The sequence below is a fragment of the Mustela nivalis genome (genome assembly GCF_964662115.1).
Source record: "Mustela nivalis genome assembly, chromosome: 8".
Lineage (NCBI taxonomy): Eukaryota > Metazoa > Chordata > Mammalia > Carnivora > Mustelidae > Mustela > Mustela nivalis.
Window position 1 is genome coordinate 39,801,743 of NC_139027.1, and position 23,238 is coordinate 39,824,980.

General features: G+C 54.3%; 1 protein-coding gene and 1 long non-coding RNA gene across 3 annotated transcripts in view; one reads left to right on the forward strand and one right to left on the reverse strand.

The window, feature by feature from the left end:
- The window catches only part of ATOH8 (atonal bHLH transcription factor 8), a 34,823-nt gene extending 23,348 nt beyond the window's left edge, over positions 1–11,475 (reverse strand). Inside the window, exons 1-2 of one of the 2 annotated variants that reach the window (XM_082743509.1) lie at positions 9,974–11,450; positions 1,032–1,223 (exon numbers count right to left, since the gene is read on the reverse strand). In XM_082743509.1, coding sequence (XP_082599635.1) covers positions 1,032–1,223; positions 9,974–10,747 — 966 coding nt within the window. In that variant the 5' untranslated portion in view covers positions 10,748–11,450. Of the gene's footprint in view, positions 1–1,031; positions 1,224–7,141; positions 8,265–9,973 lie in introns of those variants that run through there. The other variant, XM_082743510.1, reaches the window with a different exon arrangement.
- On the forward strand, positions 1,788–17,942 carry LOC309870931. Its single transcript, XR_014314876.1, has 3 exons — positions 1,788–2,320; positions 6,831–6,995; positions 16,671–17,942. It is a non-coding gene; the product is annotated as an uncharacterized lncRNA (long non-coding RNA).
- The last annotated feature ends 5,296 nt before the right edge of the window (positions 17,943–23,238 follow it).

The following is a 23,238-nucleotide window of genomic DNA, read 5'->3' on the forward strand; positions in this document are numbered from 1 at the left end:
CTCCCCCAGCCTCCATCCACCTCGTGGACACAGACGGGGTCCCACACTCTGTGTCTTTTCCCCTGGCCCTGCAGGAACAGAGATCCAGAGGGTTGCCGTAAGCCTTGCTCAGTACTGCCTGGCATGGACCCGCAAATGGAAAGGCAAGGGAGCACAGGCCATCCAGGGGCCTTAGCTGGGCCCACCACCCTTCCTCCCGCACATCCTTCTCCCAACACATCAAGCTTCGTGCAGGCTGGTTCCTCTGTCTCGGATGCTAGGCCCTGCTTCATCTTCCCAGTGACCTCCTGGCTGTCCTTCTGGGCCCAGATCAAATACCTCTTACCCTAAGACGCACTTTCAAACTCCCTTGGACAGCAGAAGTAAGCTCTCCCTCCTCCACCTGGCCTCCCATCGCCCCTAGCCCAGACCCCCGCGACCACCCTGTCATACTCTGCCACCCATATCCACTGGCAGAAGAATGACTCTGACCATCCTGTGAGCTTCATGGGCACTGGGACCACATTTGTCACCCTTATAGTCCTGTCTGGCAGGCTTGGTACAGGGCTGGGGATCAGCAAATCTCTCCAGAATGAAAGAATGAATTACAAATGTCACTCGCCTTAATGCACGGCCACAAGCAATCCCCAGGCCAAGTCATACTCCCAAACGTGCTGAAGAGCTCTCCGGTCCTGTCACCGGGCTCAGGGGAGCTCAGTCTGGCTCATTCTGATACAACATCATCAGGGGCCACCTGGGCACAGCGGCGCCAGAGCACGGAAAACCAGAAAAGAGCACCAGACCTACCACCTTCCCCATGAAGGGAGCACACCCAGACCTGGAGGCCCGGGGTGACTGTGCAAGGTACCCGACAGCCCCATGACCAGGAGTAGGGTCACCCCTGTAATCCCAGGGAGCAACCCCCCAGCAAACCTCCAGGAAGCTGACCTTGCTGGCCCCATCAGAAGCCTGGGTGAGAGCAGGATGCCCAACTTCTGCTACCACCTCTCCCGCCCCACTCCGGAGGCTGCCGAGTGGCTGCTGGCACGTACCTTGCGCTTCTTGGCACGCCCCTCGGCTTGCAGGGTGCGGGTGCAGCGCTGCACGCACTCGGAGAAGCTGAGGTTGCTGTGGTCGGCGCTGTAGTCGAGGTCCGCCAGCCGTGCCAGGGACAAGATGTAGTTACAGGCGATCCTCAGGATGGCCAGTTTGGACAGCTTCTGCCCGTAGGAGTAACACGGCACCTGGGGGTTGAGAAGGTGTCAGGAGGGGTTGCTGGCAGGGGGGTGGGGGGTGGTGGGGCTCTGGGCCCTGGCCAGGCAGACAGGGCCACTCACAATGATGTCCTGCTGCCCTAGAGGAAACCCCCCGGGCAGCAAAGGCGGCCTGTCGAATCCCTTGACCCGGCTTTTATTTTCTGTTCTCAGCACCCACTGTGTGCCTGCACGCATCTCAACTCGTCCACTCACAATCTCCAGGAGGCATCCACGTTCCCACAGTTGCAGTGGAAGAAACAGAGGCTCATCTCACACCCACGGGGCAACAGGAATGAAGCATGTGAGGTCCCACGCTGACAGAGCTCTGTCCCCCACAGTCCCTAAGAGGGAGTCTCTCTGACAGAATTGACGCGCTTCCTCTTTCTTGGCTCTGATACTCCATCCACCCCCTCGCTCAGTCAGCGGACCTTGTTTTGTTAGACACTCGCGGGTCCCACTCTGAATAATAACTTGCTTCCTGACTTCAGAGAACTCACACTTGAGAGAGATGTTAGTGTCATAACAGAGTTAGGGACTCAGGACTCTGGGGACGTATAGGAAGGAAAGTACCCGTGCTTAGCCAGGAGGGCCTTCCTTTTTCTTTTCTCTTTTTCTTTATGCCCTCTGGACTTGCAGGTGCTGCTGGGCAGGCAACAGGTGCATAATAAATATTTACAGCCACAACCAGACTTGACATGCTTGTCAGTGACTCATCGCCAAGCAGACGCTCACTAATTTGCACAGGGGTTTGTACGGGGTGAAGAGACAAAGCATCTAACTTTCTAACACTGTCCGCCAGTGCTGGAACCGCGCAAGCAAAAAGCAAGGAAGACTGTGCTGAGACGCGGAAATGCCCCCATACCGTCCATCTGACGGGTGCTCTCCGACACAGCCTACCCCCTCTCTGATGTACCGCTCACCCGAATGGCTGGGCCGTGCCTACCCAGCCCCCAGGGCTCCAGTTTCCTCCTCTCTCTGGCATCCAGATGAAGACACAGCACCCACCCCTACCACCGACTCTGGGACCCATTAACCCCCATCCCGCAGAGTGGGCTGCCCCAGCACGAACACTCAACAAGTATTTGGTGAGTATCCCCCATATACCAGCCCCTCTTCTGGGCCAATGTTTCTCAACCGGGGATGATTCTATCCTTCGGGGACTGTAGGCGATATCTGCAGACATTCTTAATTGTCTGTACTGGGGAGTGGTGGAGGGAAGGTGGTACTGGCCCCTGCAGTGCACAGGGTCCTGTAAGTTCCCCGCCACCAAGAACTGACTAGCCTGAATGGTCACTGACGCAGAGATGGAGAAAGCGTGGCTAAGAGAGTCCCCTCAGATGGGGACCCAAAATGCATGGTCCACTTTGTTCTCACGTTGTCCTGCAGCTCTCTCGGACCTTCACTTCCCAATCCTGAACTAGGGGGTGTGGGGAGGAGAGCCAGAGCAGGCCCTGCCCTTAAGAGTGTACTAATAGGGCGCCTGGGTGGCTCAGTGGGTTAAGCCGCTGCCTTCGGCTCAGGTCATGGTCTCAGGGTCCTGGGATCGAGTCCCGCATTGGGCTCTCTGCTCAGCGGGGAGTCTGCTTCCTCCTCTCTCTCTCTCTGCCTGCCTCTCTGCCTACTTGTGATCTCTCTCTGTCAAATAAATAAATAAAATCTTTAAAAAAAAAAAAGAGTGCACTAATAGTCCCCCGACCATCCTCAACTTCTGATTACTGTGACTCCTTTAACAGGCAGTCTCCCAGAGAGCTGAGGGGCAGAGGCCCACGTCTGCAGGGCCAGGCACAGATCTCGCCCCTAACAGACCCTCCAAAGGGTTTGTTGAATGAGAGAACGAATGAACAAATGGCCGGCCTACCTTCACATTCACCAGGGGGCTGCGGAATGTTGGGAAAGGTGTTCAAAACCCTTTCTTCTCCCAGAGGATGGAGATTCAGCTTTTCGGTGTAGAGCGGAAACCCACATACCTTGTGGCCATCTGGGCTCAACTCCCGACTCTAGCTGTCCAGGGCTAGCAGACCCCAGGCCACTGAGCTCGTCTTTCCATGGGCTGGCTTCCTCTCCATCTACTCACAGGACCGCACCCACCACCACAAGGCACACTGCAGAGAGTGAGGCCTGAGATAAGTCAGCGAGTCCTTAAGAGTGGGGCTGCATAAGGTCCCTGAGGCAGGGTTCTGGAGCAGGTGAGAAGCACGACAAGATGCCTGCTTATCACCACCCCCTCCCCACCAGCTGGGCTCCTGAAATGGCCCCCACACCAGAGGCAAGGTTTGCTGTCCCCTTTTAAAATCTTCCAGTAGCCACAGAGTCGCCACTCACTGGACTAGGAAACCGAAGGAGGGGCAGGCTGGTGACGGAGAGCATGCCGCCTCCTGTGCAGTGCCCACCCCCCCACCCACCCCCCAGTCCTGGCTGTGGCTCAAAACCCATCCAAGAAAAGCTGGCAGAACAATGCACTTTGCCTGTTCCCAACCAGAGTCCAGAGAATCCTGCTTTATCAGCCTGAACAAATAAACAAGGTCAGTGGGACAGAAAGGTTCCCTGGAGTCCTGGCACAGGGGAAAGGGGGTGTCTCAAGAGCCAACCCAGCACCCAGGAGGGAATGCCTACCTGCCAGAGGCCCTTGGGGACTGGGCATAGCTCTGTGACACAGGTCCCTCCTGGTGTTTTCACCCAGGGCCCACACTGGGAGTTACCTGGCTCATTGAGCCCTGCTCATTGAACAGATGGGCTTTCTTGCCAGTGGGCACCAGGGATCTTGGGAAGGATCTGAGCATGAGAATCCAGGGTCATTGCAGGATTACAGAGCAACAGAAGTGGCCAAGGCCAACCTAGGGGCTCCAGTCCAAGGTCTGGGCCGAGTTTTGTCACTCTGCCTCATTGCTTCTATCAAAATCCAGGTCTGACAAGGAAACCATCTATCGGGCTCTGGTGGTATATATGGCATCATGATAGCTATTTACAGGTAGTCTGTCCCATTTAAAACCTTCCCCCAAATAAAGACAGTTATCCCGTCTGCACGTGAAGATAAAGAGAGGTGGACATCCTGGGCCCCAGTTCACTGAACTGAGACCTGAAGCTATGCCAGGAGCTTGTCTGTCTAGTGGTCAAGGAAGGTTCATGGCCACTGATCTCCCTAGACTCCCTCCAGCATACGTGGCCACATGTAGGATGCCAAGGGCAACTTTTGGGTGGCTCCACCCTCCTCCTCATCCTCCTGCCCTGGGTGGGAGGTACTCTTCCGCTCACCCGGTTAATTCCAGACCCTCCTGGTACTCATTCCCTAGGATGCAGTCCTGTGCCCCCAGAAGCCCAGTTTGGAAGCACCCTGGCCTGGCCCAGCCCCCACAAAGTGAGAGTCTGGCAACAGGTCCTAGTTCTGGGAGGTGGAGAAGGGTGGAAGGAGCTAGTATGAACCGCAGGCACTTTCAGCGACTTCGGGAGGTGCCTTCGGTTCTCTGGGCCTTTGTTTCCTTATCTGCAGAGTGGGAACAGCAATGTCTGGGTACCCAGGCCACCCCTGGCTGCTTATGTGACCTACTAAGGGTATTTTTAATACAATGCCTACATTTATCTTTAAACGGCCCAGAGAGGTAGAAATGATCTTTTCCACTCTGCAGAGAAGCATCTGATGCCTTAGCTGGGCTCTTTCCTATTAGTTGGAAGCAACAGCTTGTGGATTTGGATCAGTCTTTATAGCCCCGGGGGGATAGGCAGCCCACCTTTCTGACCTGGAGTTGGAGAGTTCTGGACTGATGATCCCATGGGCCTTTAGCCTTTGGGCATGACCAGCCACCCCACCACCTGCAGAGGACCCCCTCAGCAGCCGTCTGCTCCACTAGTCAAACGACATAGAGCAAAGGAGGCAGCACGGTCATGCGTCTTCAATTCCTAACACTGCCCAACTTCTAGGAAAGTAAAGACTTGCCTTGTGCTCACCCTGTACCGTAAGGATTTTTAAGCTTCAGAGGACAAGGTGTAGGGATTGTCACAAGGTCCCCTATTACCCCCAGACATTCATCCCACCCATGCAATCCAGACTCTCTCCTAGCTCCAGGAAACAGCAAAATGTAGGAAGGGCACCGTCCTGGGAGCTCAAGGACCCGGCTCTACCACTGGCCGTCCACTGTAACCTCAGACAGTCTCGTGACCTTAAAGGATCTCAGCTTCCTTACCAACAAAATGACCAAAGTCCCCATGACCTGAGAAAGGGATGTGGGGAAGCAAACCCGGGCAGTTGCTACAGAGAAACAACGCCGAAAAGCTACCAGCCCATGCAGCAAAGTGCTCAAAGCCATCCCCTGCTTCAGATCCTGCCCAGGATGCCCTCCTGGAAGCCCGTCGGGACTCCTGGGTCTGCAGAGCTCCCACAGCACTGTGGGCACGACCCACTGCTGAGCGCCTGATTCTACTGGAACGTCTTCTCTAACCTCTCGTGTCGGCATGAGGGCTGGCTTCCTGGGGTGAAACCCCTTGGTGCAGAGCTGTTCAAGGTCCTTGTCAAGTTCTACCGAAATAGGTTCTCTAAAATCCCTTTTCCACACAGCCATGAGGCTGGACCCCGAGAACCTGGGTCTTGGTATTTGCGAGCCATGGCCCCAGGGCCACACAGGCCTGGAAAGGGGACCATAAAGACACGTAACAACAGGCTCAGGTAGGGCACTTCCCCCAGTGCAATGAGGCTCAGTAACCAGCCACTGTGGTGAGTGGTCCTGAGGGGGCAGAGTGGACGCCTCTTTCACCCCTCAACCATGTGGATGGAGTCCCCAAAGCAGGTCTGTCCCCATTCCCTGGGGAGGCACACACTGGCTGCTGTGGGGTCGTGGGCTCCTGGCAGGCTGTGAGGTCTGTGGCTGAGGGAAGGGCAGGGTTGGTGGGCACCACCCCATCCCCCCTCATAGTCCATTGTGAGTTCCCTCTGTGAGGATCCCCCGGGAGACTCCAAGGGCAGCAGAGAAGGAGGCCCAGCTTGCTTGGCACCCCCTTCCTAAAGAGTCACCTCAGCAGGTCCTGAGGGCTCCTCACAGCCTCCTCCGGCCTCGGCCTTACAAGGCTGCCATTCCTCCTTCAAAGCTGAGGGGCTTCAAGTTTTGAGGGGAAGGAGGAAAGCTGCACACACACCAGATGTCCCAATGTGCCGTCCGGAGGCCAAAGCCAGGATGCTGGCCTCTCCCCTACCCCCCGCCGTCCCCCCCAGCAAGGCCAGACTTTCCTTTCGACCCCCTCCCACCTGGCCCTGGAGCAGCCCCGCACAAGGGCCAGGCCCAGCTGTGCACACATGGCCTTCACATGAGGCGGCAGGGAGGGCCCAACGCAGCTGGGCTGGTGGCATGTGCTGTGGCCTGACCATCTGCCCCACACATTCCCCCTCTCCACCAGACCAGAGGGCCTCTCCCCCACCTGCACTTCCGTGGCCAAGCAGCTCCCTCTCTTCCCTTCCCAGTTAGGAGCACAGTGGGTTGGACCAAACAGAAGGCTTCCTGGTGGGTGGGTGCTGAGGGTGGACAGCTGCGGGGCATTCAAGAGGCTGAGAAGCAGAGCTCTGGAAAGCCTGGGCTTTGGAGTGACTCACTGACTCTGATTTGAATCCAGGCTCGACAGTGACAGTGACACACAGCTATGTGGGCCCTGACGGCTCCAGGCCCAGGACGCACAGCACACCCACATTCAGCAAATGACGGGATGAGGAGCCAGGCAGTACAGAACCCACAAGGCCCCGTGCACTAGCCGAAGGCTGCGAGACCTCGATGAATTTAGGTAAGCTTTCTGAACCTTTTTCACTATCTGTGAAATGGGGAGAGGATAATAATTACACCCATTGCATTAAATGAACTAACACACATAACACGCCCAACACGGTGCTCGCCACAAAGCAAGTATCTGATAAATGGTAGTTTCTATGATTGTTTTTAAAATGATTACAGAATGTTTATTTCCACATCGCTCAAGGCCTTGCCTGGCACTGTGGACACTACGAATGCTCAAGGAATATTCATTCCTCCTACAGCCCCAATTCCATTCTTCCTTTGCTCTTTGCAAAGAAGCTATTGCGGGGGGTGGGGGTAAGACTTATGGTGATTTTCCAGCTTTAGCAACTGAAGCCCCAGAGAGGGAAAGTGACTTTTCCTGGTTAGGCAGAAAGGAGGCAACAGAGCCATGACTCAAACCCTGCCCTCTGGACTCCTTGCCCAGTGCTCTTTTAACCCCATCAGGAAGCTGCTCAGGGAAACAAAACCCTGGACCAGAGCTTCAATCCCAGAACTGATCTTGGTGCCATGATGGTCAAGCCTTCATTTCAGAATCGTCCTTCTGCTTTTCCATTCTCTGCTAAGGGCCCATTTCAAACAGTCAAACTTGAATCTAGATCCAGGGCTACACGTTGTCTGGATTGGGGTGTGTGAGCGTGTATGTGTGCACACACACGTGTACTCACAAGTGCCTCTTAAACGTGCGGGAAACAGAGGGGCAGAGGAGGAAGGAGCTCCTTCAGGACAGAGGATTTTCTCCATGGATGGGAGCTGTGGTTGGTGTGGCCTCAGCCCCCAGCTTGGAGATCACCAGTGCCCTACCTACATTTCCTTCCATGGCAGACAGCAGGCAGATGCCCACTCTGACCCAGCAGCTTTCCAGGGAAGGAACAGAATGAGCAAGGAGGAAAGAAACAGGGGCAGGCCCCTCTGTGGCCATGTGCTGTGTGTGCTCTTGGGCATGGGTAATGACCACGTGTACAGGCATAGGTACTTCCCCGAATCTGTCCTTTTTATGTCGAACTGCCCCACAGAAAGGGGAGAAGTGAAAGGAGACCAGGATTTAAATAATTTCCTCTCGGATCCAGTCATGGGTAAACCAGCTTCTGATTGTTAATAAACATGACAGATACAGAGGGCACTGTGGGACACATTTGGCCAGACAGGCATTCCAGAAACTGCTGTCATCTTCCCTAACCCACTAGGTGATCTTGGACAAGTCTTCTTTCTTCTTTCTGTGGGCCTCAGTTTTCCATTCCATTAACTGGGGTGATTCAACCTGACGGGATGTTAAGATCAAGCAAGGTAGAATATGACTGAAAGAAGCAGAAACCACTGGGTAAATGAGATGTTTAGTGGAGCTGACTACGCAGAGACCAGGACACTTTCTCGGAAATGAAAGAGGCAGCCAGAGGGACAAAAGGGGCCCTGAACTGGCAGTCAGAGGACCTAGGTGTCAGCCTTACCTGGCTACCCACCAGCTGTGACGCTGTTGGCTTGTGGCCTCCCCAACCTTCCCTAGTTGCAAGGTAAGCTAGTGGAAAGGCATCTTTCTGCCTAGGCTGTCAGCCTTCCATCCTGGGCGTGGGTGGCCTGATGCTCTATAGGCTGCCCTCCCCAAGCATTCAGACACAGAGCTGTTGCCCAAGAGTAAGCCTGAATGTTCCACTTGGCCCACTGCCCAGGGTCCCAACCGGTATGGCTAGCCACCTCCCTGACCAAGCATCTTACCCAAACCCAAGCAAGACACTTTGGCCCAAGTCATAGAGTCTCTTTCCTCCCAGGAGCTCAACTCTCTTCCCATGGATGGACACATGCACCTGTCCATTCTGCCCACTGAAGGAAGAAGAAAGTGGGATCCAGAAAGAAGATCCAGTTTTCTAAAACGCTTTGTTGTTGGCTAAAGCCAGAGAGGTTGAGTAACTTTTCTGGAGTCACACAGGAAGTCAGCTGTAGAGTAAGCAAAAACCTGACCATCCAAACCTGTCACATCCACACCAATCCTTCCCCATTCCCTTTGGGGGTGGAGGCAGTGGGCACGTACTACCTTCTTCTTAGATTTCCCTTCTCTCTAAGAAAATGAGAAGTCTAGAACCCCAGGGCAGTCCCAGCCTTGTTTAAAATGTGATTGCAAAACCTGCCCCTCCCCATTGCGGGTAATTCTCAGATAAATGTTCTTCTCCAACCCCCTAGAGGACGCTGTCTGGTGAGGGCAGCACCCACCAGCCCCGAACTGAGAAGCCCTAACCCACCACCGAACTAGTCTCTGAAGGTCCCCCAATCCACCGGTCTTGTCAGTAGACCCTGGTGCTTCAGGGGAGAATCCCCTGGGAAGGCTCTCACCAGCCAGCTCCTGAGGCTGACCCTGGGGAGGGGATGTAGGCTTGTAACCCAGATCCTTAAGGATACCAGGGGATGGGCTGCAGATCCCCCAAAGCAGCCTGGGTGTAGGGGCATCCTTCTGGGAGGTAGAGGCTGAAGGAGGGCTGGCAAAACCAGGGCCACCCCTCTGCAGCATCTTAGGCCTCCCCAAACCCAGACCACGCTAAATGCCTGAAGACGAAGTGTACCCCCCGGCCCACCGCTTCCTCGCTGAAGACAAGATTCCCACATTCCCTCTCGCCACTCCTCACCGAACCCAAGGGACTCAGGAAGACAAATACTTGTTGCCATAAAAGTGAACTATGAGGGCTAAAGTCAGACGCGCAGAAGGGTCGCGCCGGGGGTTGGCGGGAGAACTTGGTCGTGCCTGGGCCAGAGATCTCAACCCTTTGCCCCTACTTTGCACCCTAAGATCCGTACCAAAGCTGTGGCGAAGGTTACTGCCCTAGGAGGGCTCAAACCCGTCTGGACTCTTGGGCCGACCGGGCGGGAATAACTTGCTCTTCGCACACACCCTCATCCTCCCTAAAATCTCCCCAACACTCACCCACCCACTCCAGCAACCGTGCCCCGGCTCAGTGAGGGTGTGCGGCTGGGAGCCGGTACCTGCTTCCTGAGCGCCTCGAAGGCTGCACTGATCGTGTGCACCCGCGTCCGCTCCCTGGCGTTCGCTAGGAGCCTCCGGGTCTGCTGCAGGGCTTTGATCTCCGAGGCAGCGGTGGTCGCTTCGCCCGGCCGTTTCCTAGGCGACGCGGAGGAATCCGGGTGGTTATTGTAAATTACGTGTGAAATTGACGAGTAAGAACTTTCCCCGGGGCGCGTGGGGGGCGCGGGGCGCACGGAAGACTCCGGGGGCGCAGGGGGCGCTGATGGCGTGGGGCGTGCAGGCGGTGCGCACAACAAGATACGGGGACGAAGGCCGGGCTCCCGGAAAGGTTGTGCCTCGGGACCCCCGGGTACTTGGCCCTGGGGTGCCGGAGGCGGCGGCGGCGGCGGTGGGGGTGGTGGCGGCGGCGGCGTGGGGAGTCCCGGCCCCACTGCGCCCAGGGCGAAGCCGCGCTTCCGCGCGTCGGAGACCTCCGGCGCCCGAGCGCCCCGGCGCTCCCCAGCCGGGTCCGCTCCCCCACCTGAGGGAACAGCCGGCGCCAGCTGGGCTGGCACCGGGGCCGCGACCGGCTGCAGCCTCTGGGTCCTGTCGCGCAGCCCGTTGGTGGCGGTGGCGCCGTGCTCCGGCGCTTCCAAGTCCAATCGGAAAGTTTTATAGCCGTTCGCGCGCCTCGCCGGCTCCTTGCCTTTCCGCTTGAGCTTCTTGAGGCCGTTCAGTTCCTTCACGCACACGGTCTTCCACGGCCCGTCCTCGAGAACCGGGATGTGCTTCATGGCGCGGGCAGCGCGCGAGGCAGGGGCGTGGGGCTGCCCGGGCCGCGCGCCCGCCGCGCTCGCTCTGCACGCTGCGCGCCGGCTCTGCCCGGGCGGCCGCCGCGCTCAGCGCCTGGGAGTCTCGGGCTCTCCCCCCTGCTCGCGCCGCCCTCCTCCCTCCCTTTCTCCCCCTCGCCCGGGGCAGCTGCGCCGCCGGCTCCGCGAAGCCGCCGGGCTGTCCGTTCCCGGAGCGCTCAGAGTGTCATCTGAAGTCGCTGCCGCCTTGCCAGCATTTCTGGAGAACGCCCGCTGCGCTCCATCTGTGTTTGTTTAGCCTCAGTTTACACAGAAGCCCAGTTCGCGAGATCAGTCAGCGCCGCCGCCCGGAGAGGAGGCAGCTCCCGCCGCCGCCGCCTCCCCAGCCCCGGCCGCCCGAGCCGCGAGCGCCTTTAAAGAAACAGGAAGCATTTTTCAAAACAGCTGGGCTGCCGGCCGCCTCCTTTGTCCGCGTCCTCTCTACCTCCCCCCACCCCCATCCCTTCTGTCCAGAACCTGCCTCCTCTGACTCTCCCTCCCCGCCCCTCCTCAAGTCCGGGGCGCTTCTCTTTTCCCCAGAGGACCGTCCGCTCCCCCGCAGAACTACCCCGAGCACGTGGCTTTCTGGGCCCTTCGGCCCTTCCCCTGATCCGAGCTGGGCCTTCTCTACCCAGCCTAGCTGACCTCTGAGGGACCTTCTGCACCCAGCACCTCCCCGTCCCAAATGACCAACTGAGAAAAAACAAAAACAAAAAATGGATCAGGGACTTCTGCGAGGGGGAAGATGAGGGGGCCTGCTGGGGGAAGGGAAAGGCCCTGAGTTGCCCTGACCCTCACTGCCACAGCTCCACAACCCCACCCACTGGTCACTTGCTGGAGCAGAGAGGCCGGGAGCAGAAGGCCTAGGCTCTAGGGAAACTGAGGCTCAGAAAAGGCATGTGTTTCCCCACTCACACTGCAAGTCAGAGAGGCTGGGGAGGATAAACACTTTGGATTCAGGTAGACCTGGCATCCGTGAGATTCTGAAGGCACCTCACCCCAGGCTACCTGCTAAGCCCAGATTTGCTCATCTATGAAATGAGAAGTGTGCAGAGCATAGCGCCCAAGTCCCAGGCTTGCTGCTGTGAGCAACTAAACCCCGGGGCACACAAGGGGTGCTGGTCAAATGACGGCTCTGCTTATGAATGTTACTAATAACAGGACAGAGTAGTTCAACCCCAGCTCTGCCACTTACAAACTGAGTGATCTTGGACAAGTCACTTCACCTCTCTGTGCCTCCCTTTTCTCAGCTGTAAAAGGGAGGTAACAATTGAACCTTCCCCTGGAGGGGGGTGGAAATTGAGAGTATGTGTGCCAGCGCTCAGAGCCAGGCCTGGTGCTAAGGGAGAGCTTTGCACATGCCCACTAGCATGGGCAGGGAGCAGAGGTCCACTTCCCAGACCTTCAATCCTCAATGCCAGCCCCCTGGAGATTCTGGAAAGAAGAGGTCAAACTAGGGAGGCCCATTTCCCCAAGTCTGTCCTGGAGGACCAGCACAGGGCCTCACCCCTCCTGGGTCCCTTCTCTGCGGCAGTTCCTCCTAAAGGCCATGACGGGTACATGGAGCAGTTTGGGAGAAGAAGATGGACCCTCTACACTGGTCTTGGGCTCTGGCCTGTGCAGCCAGTGGGACCTCATCTTTCTGTTTCAGCCCTTCACTCCTGTTCCCTGGTGGGGCTTCTCCTGTGAAAATGCAGGAGGGGGCAGGTGGCGTGGTGGCCTGTGGCATGGAGGGTCCTGGGAGATAGGATGGTAGTCCAGGCAGAAGTCTGGGGCAGGAGCATAGATCTGGGACCAGGAGCCTGTGATAGACCTTGGCTTTTCAACCATTGAGCCTCATGACCATAGGCCAGACATTTCATCACACTCAGTTCTGTTTTCTCCTCTGTCCTTAAGGATATTTCTGTCCAGCCAACCTCTCAGGGTAGTTGGAAAAGTAAAAAGAGATTGGAGATTTAAAATGACTTTGACCTAGGGCTTCAAAGGCATGCTTATGTGTACACATTCACACTCAGGGAGGCAAGCAGTTTTCTGACTATAGTAAATCCTGAACCTCATTTTTTCCACTAAGAAGACTCTTCATAATGCATGTGCCTCCTGAGGCACGCCCCTCCATGCACACCCAGCATCTTCCTGCACCTTGCCCCAGAGAGGAGCCCTTGTTCATCTGCTGTCTCCCCACCCAGTCCCGGGACCCTAACACCTTGGCTTTTGCTCATAGGTCTCCCACATCTCCCCTCTGCGGAGCACGCTCTTCCTCACCCTTTGATGACTGGCTGCAGTGTCCCCTCCTCCTGTCAACCTGGGCCGACCCTCAGAGCCCCCTGTCGCCCTTGCTGGCCTCTGCACAGTCTCGCTCACAAGTCTGACTGCAATCTGTCCTCCATTGAGGACCTGGCTGACCCCCTAGTTTGTGAGCTCCTGGAAGCCCACAGTCTCCTTCCTCCCTGTCTTCAAGAGTTGGTGCTCAGGAGACCTTTGCTGGAGGACAGCCAGCTCTCCTGTCCTTTACATTCTCCAGAACTCAAGCAGAGGCTAAGATCCGTGCTTGCCCTTTCCTTGTGCGTCTAGTCAGTCGGTGGCAGACATGGGAGCAAAACCAGGCACCCCACCCTCACCCAGAGCTATAGGGGTGCTCTCTAAGCCTCAGAGTCCTCACCTACAAAATAGAGATCATGCTATCGTGCCTCATAGGGCAGTCACGGGGCTTACATGAGGCTGTGGGTACAGCTTTACCCATAGTGACCGTGTAGAGTAAGCAGTGGCCTTAGGCATCTCCTGTTTGCAGACCGACTGGGCTCCTTGCATCCCAGCATCTGTCCCCAGACTCAGGGAACAGTTGCAGGCTGGAGTGTCTATAGCTAGTTGGGCTGGCTAGCTTGGAAGTCACTGGCAGGACTGAAAAATCAGGCTGTGGAAAAACACCTATGTTGGCTGAGTATCGAGGGCTCCACTCATGCTGCCTGAGCTCCTCACCGGCTGTCTTCTAAACTAGAGAATATCGCTGGAATCCCATGATGCTCATTTTCTGGGCATTATCCCCTTAGTCATAAGATGGAATGCGTCATAAGATGGAATGGAACAGGAGGCAGGAACTGTAACAGGAACAGGAATGGAACAGGAACAGGAGGCAAACTGTAAAGGGCCCAAGTGATGCGGAGGGTCCCTGTTAATGTCATTCCCAGCCCACCAGGTGGCCGATCTTCAAGGCCCAGGCTAGCTGCCCATAGACCCCCAGCCTCAAGGTAAACTTGCATCCCAAGGCTCCTGATTCTGCCTTCCTTCAGCCTCTTTGGAAAATGTATTTGTGTGGGAGAGAGAGAGGGAGAGCGCGCGAGGGCGTGCGCGGGAGAGCAGCCAGGCAGCGCCCCCTGGTGGTATGTGCTGCCTGTACCGCACATCTCCCTGCAAGGAACTTGCTCGTTTTGAAGCTGCCAGTGATAGCTTTGCGATGACAGGAATATGGAATTTGTGAATTCATAGAGTTGCCAGGATAAAAGGGCTCTTGAGGCTCAAGGTGGTCTCACCCTCTTCTTGGGATGGCACTACATAGACACCCCAAGAAAACCTATGCCCTACATTAAAAACACCCCCCCCACTGACTCAACTGTTGAATGTTACCCTGGGCTAGCATGATCGTGCCATCGGGAGGGTCCACATCCCCTGGATGGCTGTTCCAAAGAACAAGAATGAAGCTAGAAAGGGAAAGGAAGGCAAGAGCTCTGGGTCTTAGGCCCCTGGGAGCAAATACTAGATAACTGAGCAGCAATCATTACTTCCGCACAGAGACTGATGACAGGCTCTTGTTTCTCTAAATCCTTATGATGACCTAAGGAGGTAAACCCATTCTACAGATAAGGAAACTATTCCCAGAGGGAAAACCTTGCCAGCAGAAAGGAAATAACCGAAGTGGGCTTTGATCCCAGGGCAACTGACCAAAACTCCCAAGCTTTGAACAATCATGCTTTGCTGTCTCCTGAGAACTTAGGGACTTGCATTTGGGAGACTGAGTAGCTGGGCTACACATAATGCCGGGCTCTTCGGCATCCTCGCTGTCCCTGCATGTGCTGCCAGCCTGGGTGAGTTTCTTGCTGTCCACCTCTTAGCCGGAGCCACTGGCCTGCCTTTGGACCAGTCCAGTGCTCCGGCTCGTTCCAAGTCAAGATCAGATGCCAGGGCCCCACTTCTGGACATTCGAGGGTCTCAGACATATGCATCTCAGATCTTGGCATCCAAACATTGGAGCCCTCCCAGCATTGCTGAGTGGAACCTGCCCAGAAAATTCTTGGTGCCCACGCAACACCCATGGGTGAGGATAGGACAGCTTGGCAGGGGAACATCCAGCGATTGCCATCTTCTTAGCTGGATGGGATGGAACCTTGGACACTTGCTGCATGAAATTCTATATTCCTGAACCTGGAGTCTTCATTGCTGGCTGTCCTGATTGTTCCAAAATGGGTGTGTCCATCAGCCAATCAAGAAAAGGGTGAAGAGGGGTGCCTGGGTGGCTCAGTGAGTTAAAGCCTCTGCCTTTGGCCCAGGTCATGATCCCAGGGTTCTGTGATCGAGCCCCATTGGGCTCTCTGCTCAGCAGAGAGTCTGCTTCCTCCCCTCTCTCTGCCTGCCTCTCTGCCTACTTGTGATCTCTGTCAAATAAATAAATAAAATATTCATTTTTTTTTTCAAAAGTGGGGTGGCTGGGTGGCTCAGTGGGTTAAAGCCTCTGCCTTTGGCTCGGGTCATGATCCCAGGATCCCGGGATCGAGCCCCGCATTGGGCTCTCTGCTCGGAGGGGAGCCTGCTTCCTCCTCCTCTTCTCTCTCTGCCTGCCTCTCTGCCTACTTGTGGTCTCTGTCTGTCAAATTAAAAAAAAAAAAAATCTTTAAAAAAATTTAAAAATTAAAAAAAAAAAAGAAAGGAGCAAGAGTGGAAATTGGATTGGCACAAGGAAATGGGGTACATATGACTAGAGCACCCAGAGTCGTCCTCACAGCAGCCCTAGATAGGGCCACCCAGGACAGTGAGCAAAAAGTAGGATACAGTAAGCCTGAGGGCCCCGAAACCCCTCCTTGGCTCCCAGTCACAGGGTCCACATGGCCACCATTAATCAGAAGGACACTGGCCCAGGGGATGGGGATGACACATCCAGGCAGGGAGCGCTTTTGGAATCACTTTCCCCTCTTCCCTCTACCTTCCTCCGTCCAAGTGATCTTTGCACTGACTCTTCCCCTTTGCTGTGTTCTGCCCCCAGATATCCTCATGGCTCATTCCCTCTTCCCTTCCGGGGTTTCTGTGTTGCCTTAGTGAGGCTGTCTTTGAGCATCCAGGTAGAGTTTGTGTCCCCCTTCCCCTTCTCCCTTTTCCCTGCTTTCATTTTTCAAACACTTACCCTGAGGGCAGGGGTTTTGGCCTGCCTGGTCCACTGCTGTATCCCAGCCACTGGAAAAATCCCTGGCACACAGTAGGCACTCAGAAAGTACTGGCTGAATGAACAAAGGCCCGCTGCACAGCTGAGATATTGGCTCGCTCAACTTTTGCCCAACCAGCTGCTTTGACAGAAGAGCAAGTGGATCCCAAGACAGAGCCTCTCCTATAAGGGATGGCTGCTCCGACCACGAGAAACAGGTGCGCCTGTCAGATTCTGCCTCTTTTCTCTGACTTTTGGCCTCTCCGCTGATAAACTGAGTGGAGGAGGATGGGTTTTAATCAGCAGTCATCCACTCCTCTGACAAATGTTGGACCCATTCAGGTCTCATGATGGGACCGGGGCAGAGAGAGGAAGTGTCCAAATCGGGAGCCTGAGTGCAAACGACAGACTGTTCCCTTCTCCTACTTGGTCCACTTCTGACAAATCTGTTTGCATTCGTAGATCACCAACTGAGGCTGGGAATACAGCAGTGAGGAGAGCAAACACCCCTGCCCAGGGAGGGAGGACATTCCAGAGGGGGAAGGAGTGATGTCCAACCTCAAGAGGCTCCTGGTCCAGCAGAAGGATAACTCAAGCCTGATAAGAGCTCCAAGACATGGTGCACAGGGCTCCATGCCGCAGGAAAAGCCGTGCGAGTTCTGAGTATGGTGGGACAACTCTGGGAGACTGCCTGGAGGAAGGGACATTTAAACCATGCTGGAGAGCACTGGGACTCGGCTCAGCAGGCCGCCTCCCTGACAAACATCCATGGCTTGCTCCCTTGCCTCCTCCAAGCCTTTGTTGTCATGTCACTTCTTTGCTGAGGCCACCTCTCTACGACTAAACGACCAGCACTTTCCTGCTGCTAACACCCTAGATGGGCTACATACGCATCATGTTCACGGTCTATTCTCACCCAAAGGAGATAGGAAGGAGCAGCACTTGCTTCCTTGCAAAGCCCAACAAGAGTTCTTCCCATGGGTGGGCAAGATGGCAGAGGAGAGGGGAGAGGGTCACATGGTACTGCCTGCTTTGGAGAATTTGCTAAAAAGCCACGGGATCATCTATGTCTCAAGGAGACCTGTCCAAGGAAGAAAGAGTTAGCCAGAGGACAAGAGGACTGGCCTGAAGGAGCTCCGTGTCCAGGCTCCTAGCTTCCTCTGAGCAGTGTCTCACTTGGCCTCCCCATCTCCTGTTCTCGTACTAACTTAATGTCATGAATGTTTTACCACCTTTGTAGTTTTGTTTATTAATTTATTGATTTGTTTCACTTGATAATTATATAATAATTTAAAAGCGTAAAGCAGAAGAGTACAATTGTGTCCCAGGGTTCAGTGATGATGTGTTGTCTTTTCGGACAACGGCACATGTTCCTCAGGTTCAAGAAGCTCTGGGCTAGACTCATCAGAGTTCCGTAGCTTTGACTTGGTGGTCTGGGAGGCAAGAGAGGTGCTCTCTTCCTGGGATCCACTCGGAGTACCCTCCCTCGGACTCCTGCCTGCCCTGCCTTCCTATCCACTGAAGCTTCTGTCTCTTCATCTACGAAATGGGAAGAGTGAGGGGGAGCTGGAGCCTACCTCTCCTGAGACCCTCTCCAACCCTAGCATCTTAGCATTGGTCAGCAACCTCTGCAAAACCCAGAACACCAGTGGGGAAAAGTAAAACATTCACTCGTTGGAAGGAAAGTTCTCCTGCCTGCCTAGCCTCCATTGCAGGCAAGAAAATCTGTCTCATGGAGCCATCAAGCCCCCTGGAACACCGAAGCTGGATCAGCCAGTGGTGGGTTGGGGGGGGGGGGTAGGAAACAAGCGGCTCATTAGGGCTCGCTCATCAGCACCAAGTTGTCAACAGCCTAACAAGACCTGGCTTAAGCCAGTGATCTCCAGGGAGCGGTTACCAATCCTCACAGACATGCTCTGTGGCTAGATGTGAAACCAGAGTGTGATAACTTCTTTAAAAAAAAAAAAAAAGAAAGAAAGAAAGAAAGAAAAGGGAAAACAACTTTAAATTCCCCAAGGAGCACATTCCTTCATTGTGAAGTATTCCCTACCCATCTCCCCCATTCCCTCAGAAAAGAAAGGAAACAAAAAAGGCTTGGCTGCTTCTTCTGTGCAAGCTCCTTAAAAAAACTATTTTTACAGCTCTCTGAAAAAGTCCCCGCTGCTGGCGGCAGCCGGAGAACATGAGGGGGCAGAGTGGGGCTGACGCAATGCACATTTATTAGCAGAGAGGAAAATTAATAAGGCACCAGCTCAGCCCCGGCCCGGCTCAAGGGCAGTTCCACAGACCTGGGAAGCCCCAGGGACAGCTGTCGATCTGGTGGTCTCCAGGCTGAGACCTCAGATACCTAATCAGTTGCAATCCTAGATCAGCACAGCTGGAGGGAGGCTTGGAGACCAGCTAGTGCCCAGAAGACAAATGCTTTTTATCATGCATGCCAAATCTAATTGATTGGTAGGGCTGCCCGAAGCCCTGTGTTGAAAAGGAGTCTGAGGCTGCATCTGGTCCCGTGAGAATGAGTGCTGCGATTGATTAGCAATGTCTGCCATAGATGAAAGAGAAATAGTGGTAGTATTCACACTATATGTTTGCTACTCTTGATCCAGTCCAATCTTCCCATTTTATTGTTGGAGAGACTGAGTCCCCAAGCTTATTGTTCATAGGTTTTTTTGTTTTTGTTTTTGTTTTTTCCCCAGCCTTCTCAAGGATCTGGCTGTTTTTGGTAAGTAGCGGGTAGCCTAAAAGTGTCTGAGGACCAAAGAGATTGGATCTAAAGACTGTCTCTGAAAAGCCAGAACAAATATTGGGTTTGGTGAATTCAGTCAATAACCCGTTTCCTGGAAACAATAGTAAAAAATCAGTTGTCCTGTGGAATTGATGAATCAGTTCAACCACCATGATCTGGCAGGCCCAGGTGACCCCAAGTCAGTGCTTACTAATACTAGTGGTCAGTTAGGTCAAAAAGAACCACTGGGGGAGACTAACCAACTATTTGACCTCAGACCAATAAAGTCCCCACGTGGCCATTGGAGTCATCCTAATCCAATAGATCACCATCCATCTGATCTCTGCCTGACAAGCTTGGGTCTAACCATGCTGAGCCTGACTCCACTTTCCCTCATTCTGTCTTCTGTCCTACCAAGGCTGGCTTATTTCCTTCTCTCCTCCTGAGCCTGTGATGACCCCTGCTTCCTGTGCCAGACAATCTCTGCAGTGTGCTGGCCACCTGAGACAAGCTCCTCTCACCTGCATACCAACTCTGCATTCTTAGATTCTCTCCTTCCGTCTGTGGCAGAGGACGCAGACCACTCTCACTGCGGCCATCCAGGCCACTCCTCATTGTAAAACAGAAAATGGAGACATGAGCAGGGAGAGGACTTGTTAGATACCTCTGGGAAGTCACGGCAGCCCTTGACTTCCTTACTCCCGACTTTCTAGGGTCCTGCTGGTTGCCCTGAAGAAATTCATTCTGTCTGGTTCACCTGGGTTTCATGCGCCGCTCAGAAGAGCCTACATATCTTCTGAGGACCCCCACAATGGGCGGTCCCAGTGTGAGCTCCTGGGGTGGGAAAGAATTTGGCATGTGAAGGGGGTATGCTAGGGAGTGTGGGAGGGGACGTGGGTCATTGGTAAGGTGAGTCAGGTTGCAGGAAAGGCTCGGCTTGAGACGGAAACTGGCAGGACTACCAAGGGGCCCAGCCCCCAATTCCTGGGAATGGTGAAGCCAGATCTGTGATCTCCAAGTACTTGTCACACCATCTCTGGGAATCTGCCTGGGCACCTTAGATCCCGACTTTGAATTTAACAGTGTTCTATCCAGGGTTAGATAGATATATGATAGATAGATTGATATATGGGAAGAAAGAAAGAATTTTTTTTTAAAAATGGGCCCTTACATGGGGAACTTGGATAAGTGGAAAAGGACCCTCAGTGTGGTGAGGAGAAATGGGACTTTAGAGTGGGACAGCCCTTGGTTGAATGTTGGCTTACCATTTATGAGTTGGGAGCTTGGCAAAGTTCCCTCATCTCTCTGGGCCTCAGTCTTCTTGTTTCCAAAGTCAGATGGGAAGATCAGTGACCCTCTTAGGGTTGCTGGGAGGACTGAAGGGGATGGTCAGTGTAAAGGGCTTGGCATATGATAGCCACAAACTGTTATCTTGAACACCTCTCCTTTCCTTTCAAAGTACTACTTCATGCTTCAGGGCTTGGACCCTACCAAACCTCCTCCAGGAAGCCTTCCTTGAACGCCTTCTGTCAATCATACAGCCTGCTCTGGGGAACTTCCAGGCTGGCCTGGCTGTGTTCTCTCCTGTGAGCCTTGTTTCCCCCCCGCCCCAGGGAGCCAGGGTGGTCTGTATCTCCCCTCGCTCCTGAGGGCCCCCGGTTCCGAGCTGGGAACACAGTGGGTGCTGGATGAAGTCGCCGTGCAGCTCCTGGCCCCAGTCTCCCATCCCCACCCACCTAATCTCCCCAGCTCCCTGATTTTCCAACCCCCTGTCTAGTTTCTTCCTAATGCTTCTGTCTCCACATCTCCAGGGCTCTGTTTGCATGAGGGAAAAAAGTCTACACATACACACACACACACACACACACACATACACAGAGCCCAGAAAGCATCCAGTTGCTCTGGGCGGGCTGCCAGCAATTGAGTGACCTGCAGCTTCCCCCCCAAATCACATTCCACTGGCACGGATCTTGCCCCGCCTGACGCCAGCCTCCGAACTCGCCCCCAGAGCAAACATTTCCAGTTGGCAGCTCAGCCTTGTTTTTCTGAGGCCCTGATTCAGGCTCCCTTGTAGAAAACAGAAAACAAAATACATGGGACCAAAAATGAATTAAAATAAAATTCGAAAGGAGGCGGGTGAGGTGGGGAGGTGTTTGCTCTGAGGCACATGGAAATCTATGAGCTTCGGATGTGCAAAGAGTTTCTAAGATGCAGACACACAGGCTCCCGGCTCCTCCCCTGCTGGCTGGGAGGCTGTGATCAATTCATTCAGGCCCCTGCCTCCTGCGAAAAGACTCACTCTGTTCTCATTCACAGCTGCGAGCAGGACAGGGCGCCGGTGGGGAGGCTACAGATCTGGGGGTGGGAGGCGGTGCGGGTAGTGGTCTGTGTTACAGGACTGGTGTTTGTTCTAAAGGGAAATTAGAAGAAGGAAAATAAACACAGCCAGCCAGACTTCCACAGCAGTGGGACAGGGTGTCAGGACGAGGAAGGGTGTGTGTGCGCGTGCCTGTGGACACCACCGTGTTTGCTTCTCGAATCAGAGCCACTCAGCGGAAAGATGTCATAACCCAGGCTAGGGTGGCAGGGGGAAAAGGCCGGCCAGGGAGGGCCAGAGCTGGTGGTGGTCGTGGGGTCAGGTGAAGGCCAGGTGTCCGAAGAAGAAAGCTAAGAGCTCCAAACCCAGGGGTGTTAGTCAAGGGCTGAGCATGTGGGGATGGCACTCGGAAGGTCAACCCCAAATCAGGTGCTCGGTCCCTGGGGAAGAAGGATGGGCTCAGGCTTGGAATCCAGGTGCCCTTTCAGCAGGAGAGGGCCGTGAAGCAGGAGGGAGGAACTGGGAGAGGTCCAAGGGTTAGGCAGGGGCTGGGGAGGTGATCGGGTGGGAAAGAGGACAGCGAGAGATGGTTAGCAGATGCCGGAGTAAGGATAGATCAACCCTAAATTGGGTTGAGACACAGAGCTGATCAGCTGGGTATGAAGAACCTCCTGACCAGGGACAAGGGTCCTGTGAGGGCACCAGGGACGAGAGAGGAATCCCTCAGTTGAGATGCACGGTCCCAGGCCCAGGGGAGCCCAACAAGTGGCGTCAAGCACCAAGGGCCAGGGGTGAGTCGGCTGTCACATGAGATGCTGGGCATGTCAGGACAGCTCAGGAAGCCACAGGAGAGGGGAGAGTAAGCAGCTCAGAGCTCGCACTGGGACCCGTGCGGCTGGGTCCCTTCTCCCTGGTGCCAGTTTCCCCACACAAGGAATGGCCTGGCGGTGGTGAAGAGGGCCCAGGGAGAGGGGTCTGTGAGAGTTTGCAGAAGCTGTGACAGTTCACCATTGCTGGAGCAGCAAGCCACACAGGCTACTAGGAAAGATCTAGGAACCCTGGCCCAGTGTCTCCCAGAAAATTGGGACAGAAGCATCTGGGTCCAAATCACCTGGGATATATAATAAAATATACTTTTCTACCCTGCTTTCTACCTCCTGGAACAGATGCCATTTGATGGGGCTACCAAGGAACTAGACTTTGGAGAGCCAGTTCAGGTGCTCTTGGGTGCATTCAAGCTGAACAATTCTTGCCCCTAGATGATGTTGCCAGGTTCTTCGATCCTCCCAGCTCTAGCTGTACCCTTATCTGTCCGACCCAGGAATCAGAGGACTTCCCACTTCTCTTCTAGTACAATCTGTGAGGGAAGTAGTTACCAAACCTCTCCCAAGGGTACTTTGGCTTTGATTCAGAACATCTCTTAACCCAAAGAAATTCATCTCTAATGGTGGAAATTCAGGCCTGGAGAAAGCCCAAGGGAGAGTCTTGGGAGTACATGAGAAGCCTTCCAACAGGCCTCAAATTCACTTTATTATTGGGAGGCCCCACAGTTAGCTTTTAAACAATTTCTTTCCCTTTATTTTTCAGTTCTCAGAATAGTGAGTTAGTTTCCTGTAAGTATCCTCCAAGTGTCTTTTTTTTTTTTCAATTATTGTCACTTTGAATTTATGGATCTTTAAAATATTTCATGTGTTGCAATTCATTGCAAGGTTTTTGTTTACTTGTTTAGTTTTTATTTTGATGCACAAATGATCCCCTTCTGTCTAGTAGGTTCTCCTTCAAGTTGCCACCTGCGTCCTTTTGACACGACCCCAATAGTGTTTGATAACTTTCTTGGCTTCCGGTATAAGACATTCTGGGCTCCTCTTGTAAATTTCCTGCTCCAGACCGGGAAACAGCCAATTAATTCTCCAAGAAGCCAGTAGTTCCTTTGAGTGAGGAAAGATGTTTAGAGACCACAATCTGATCACTATATATGCTCAAAGACA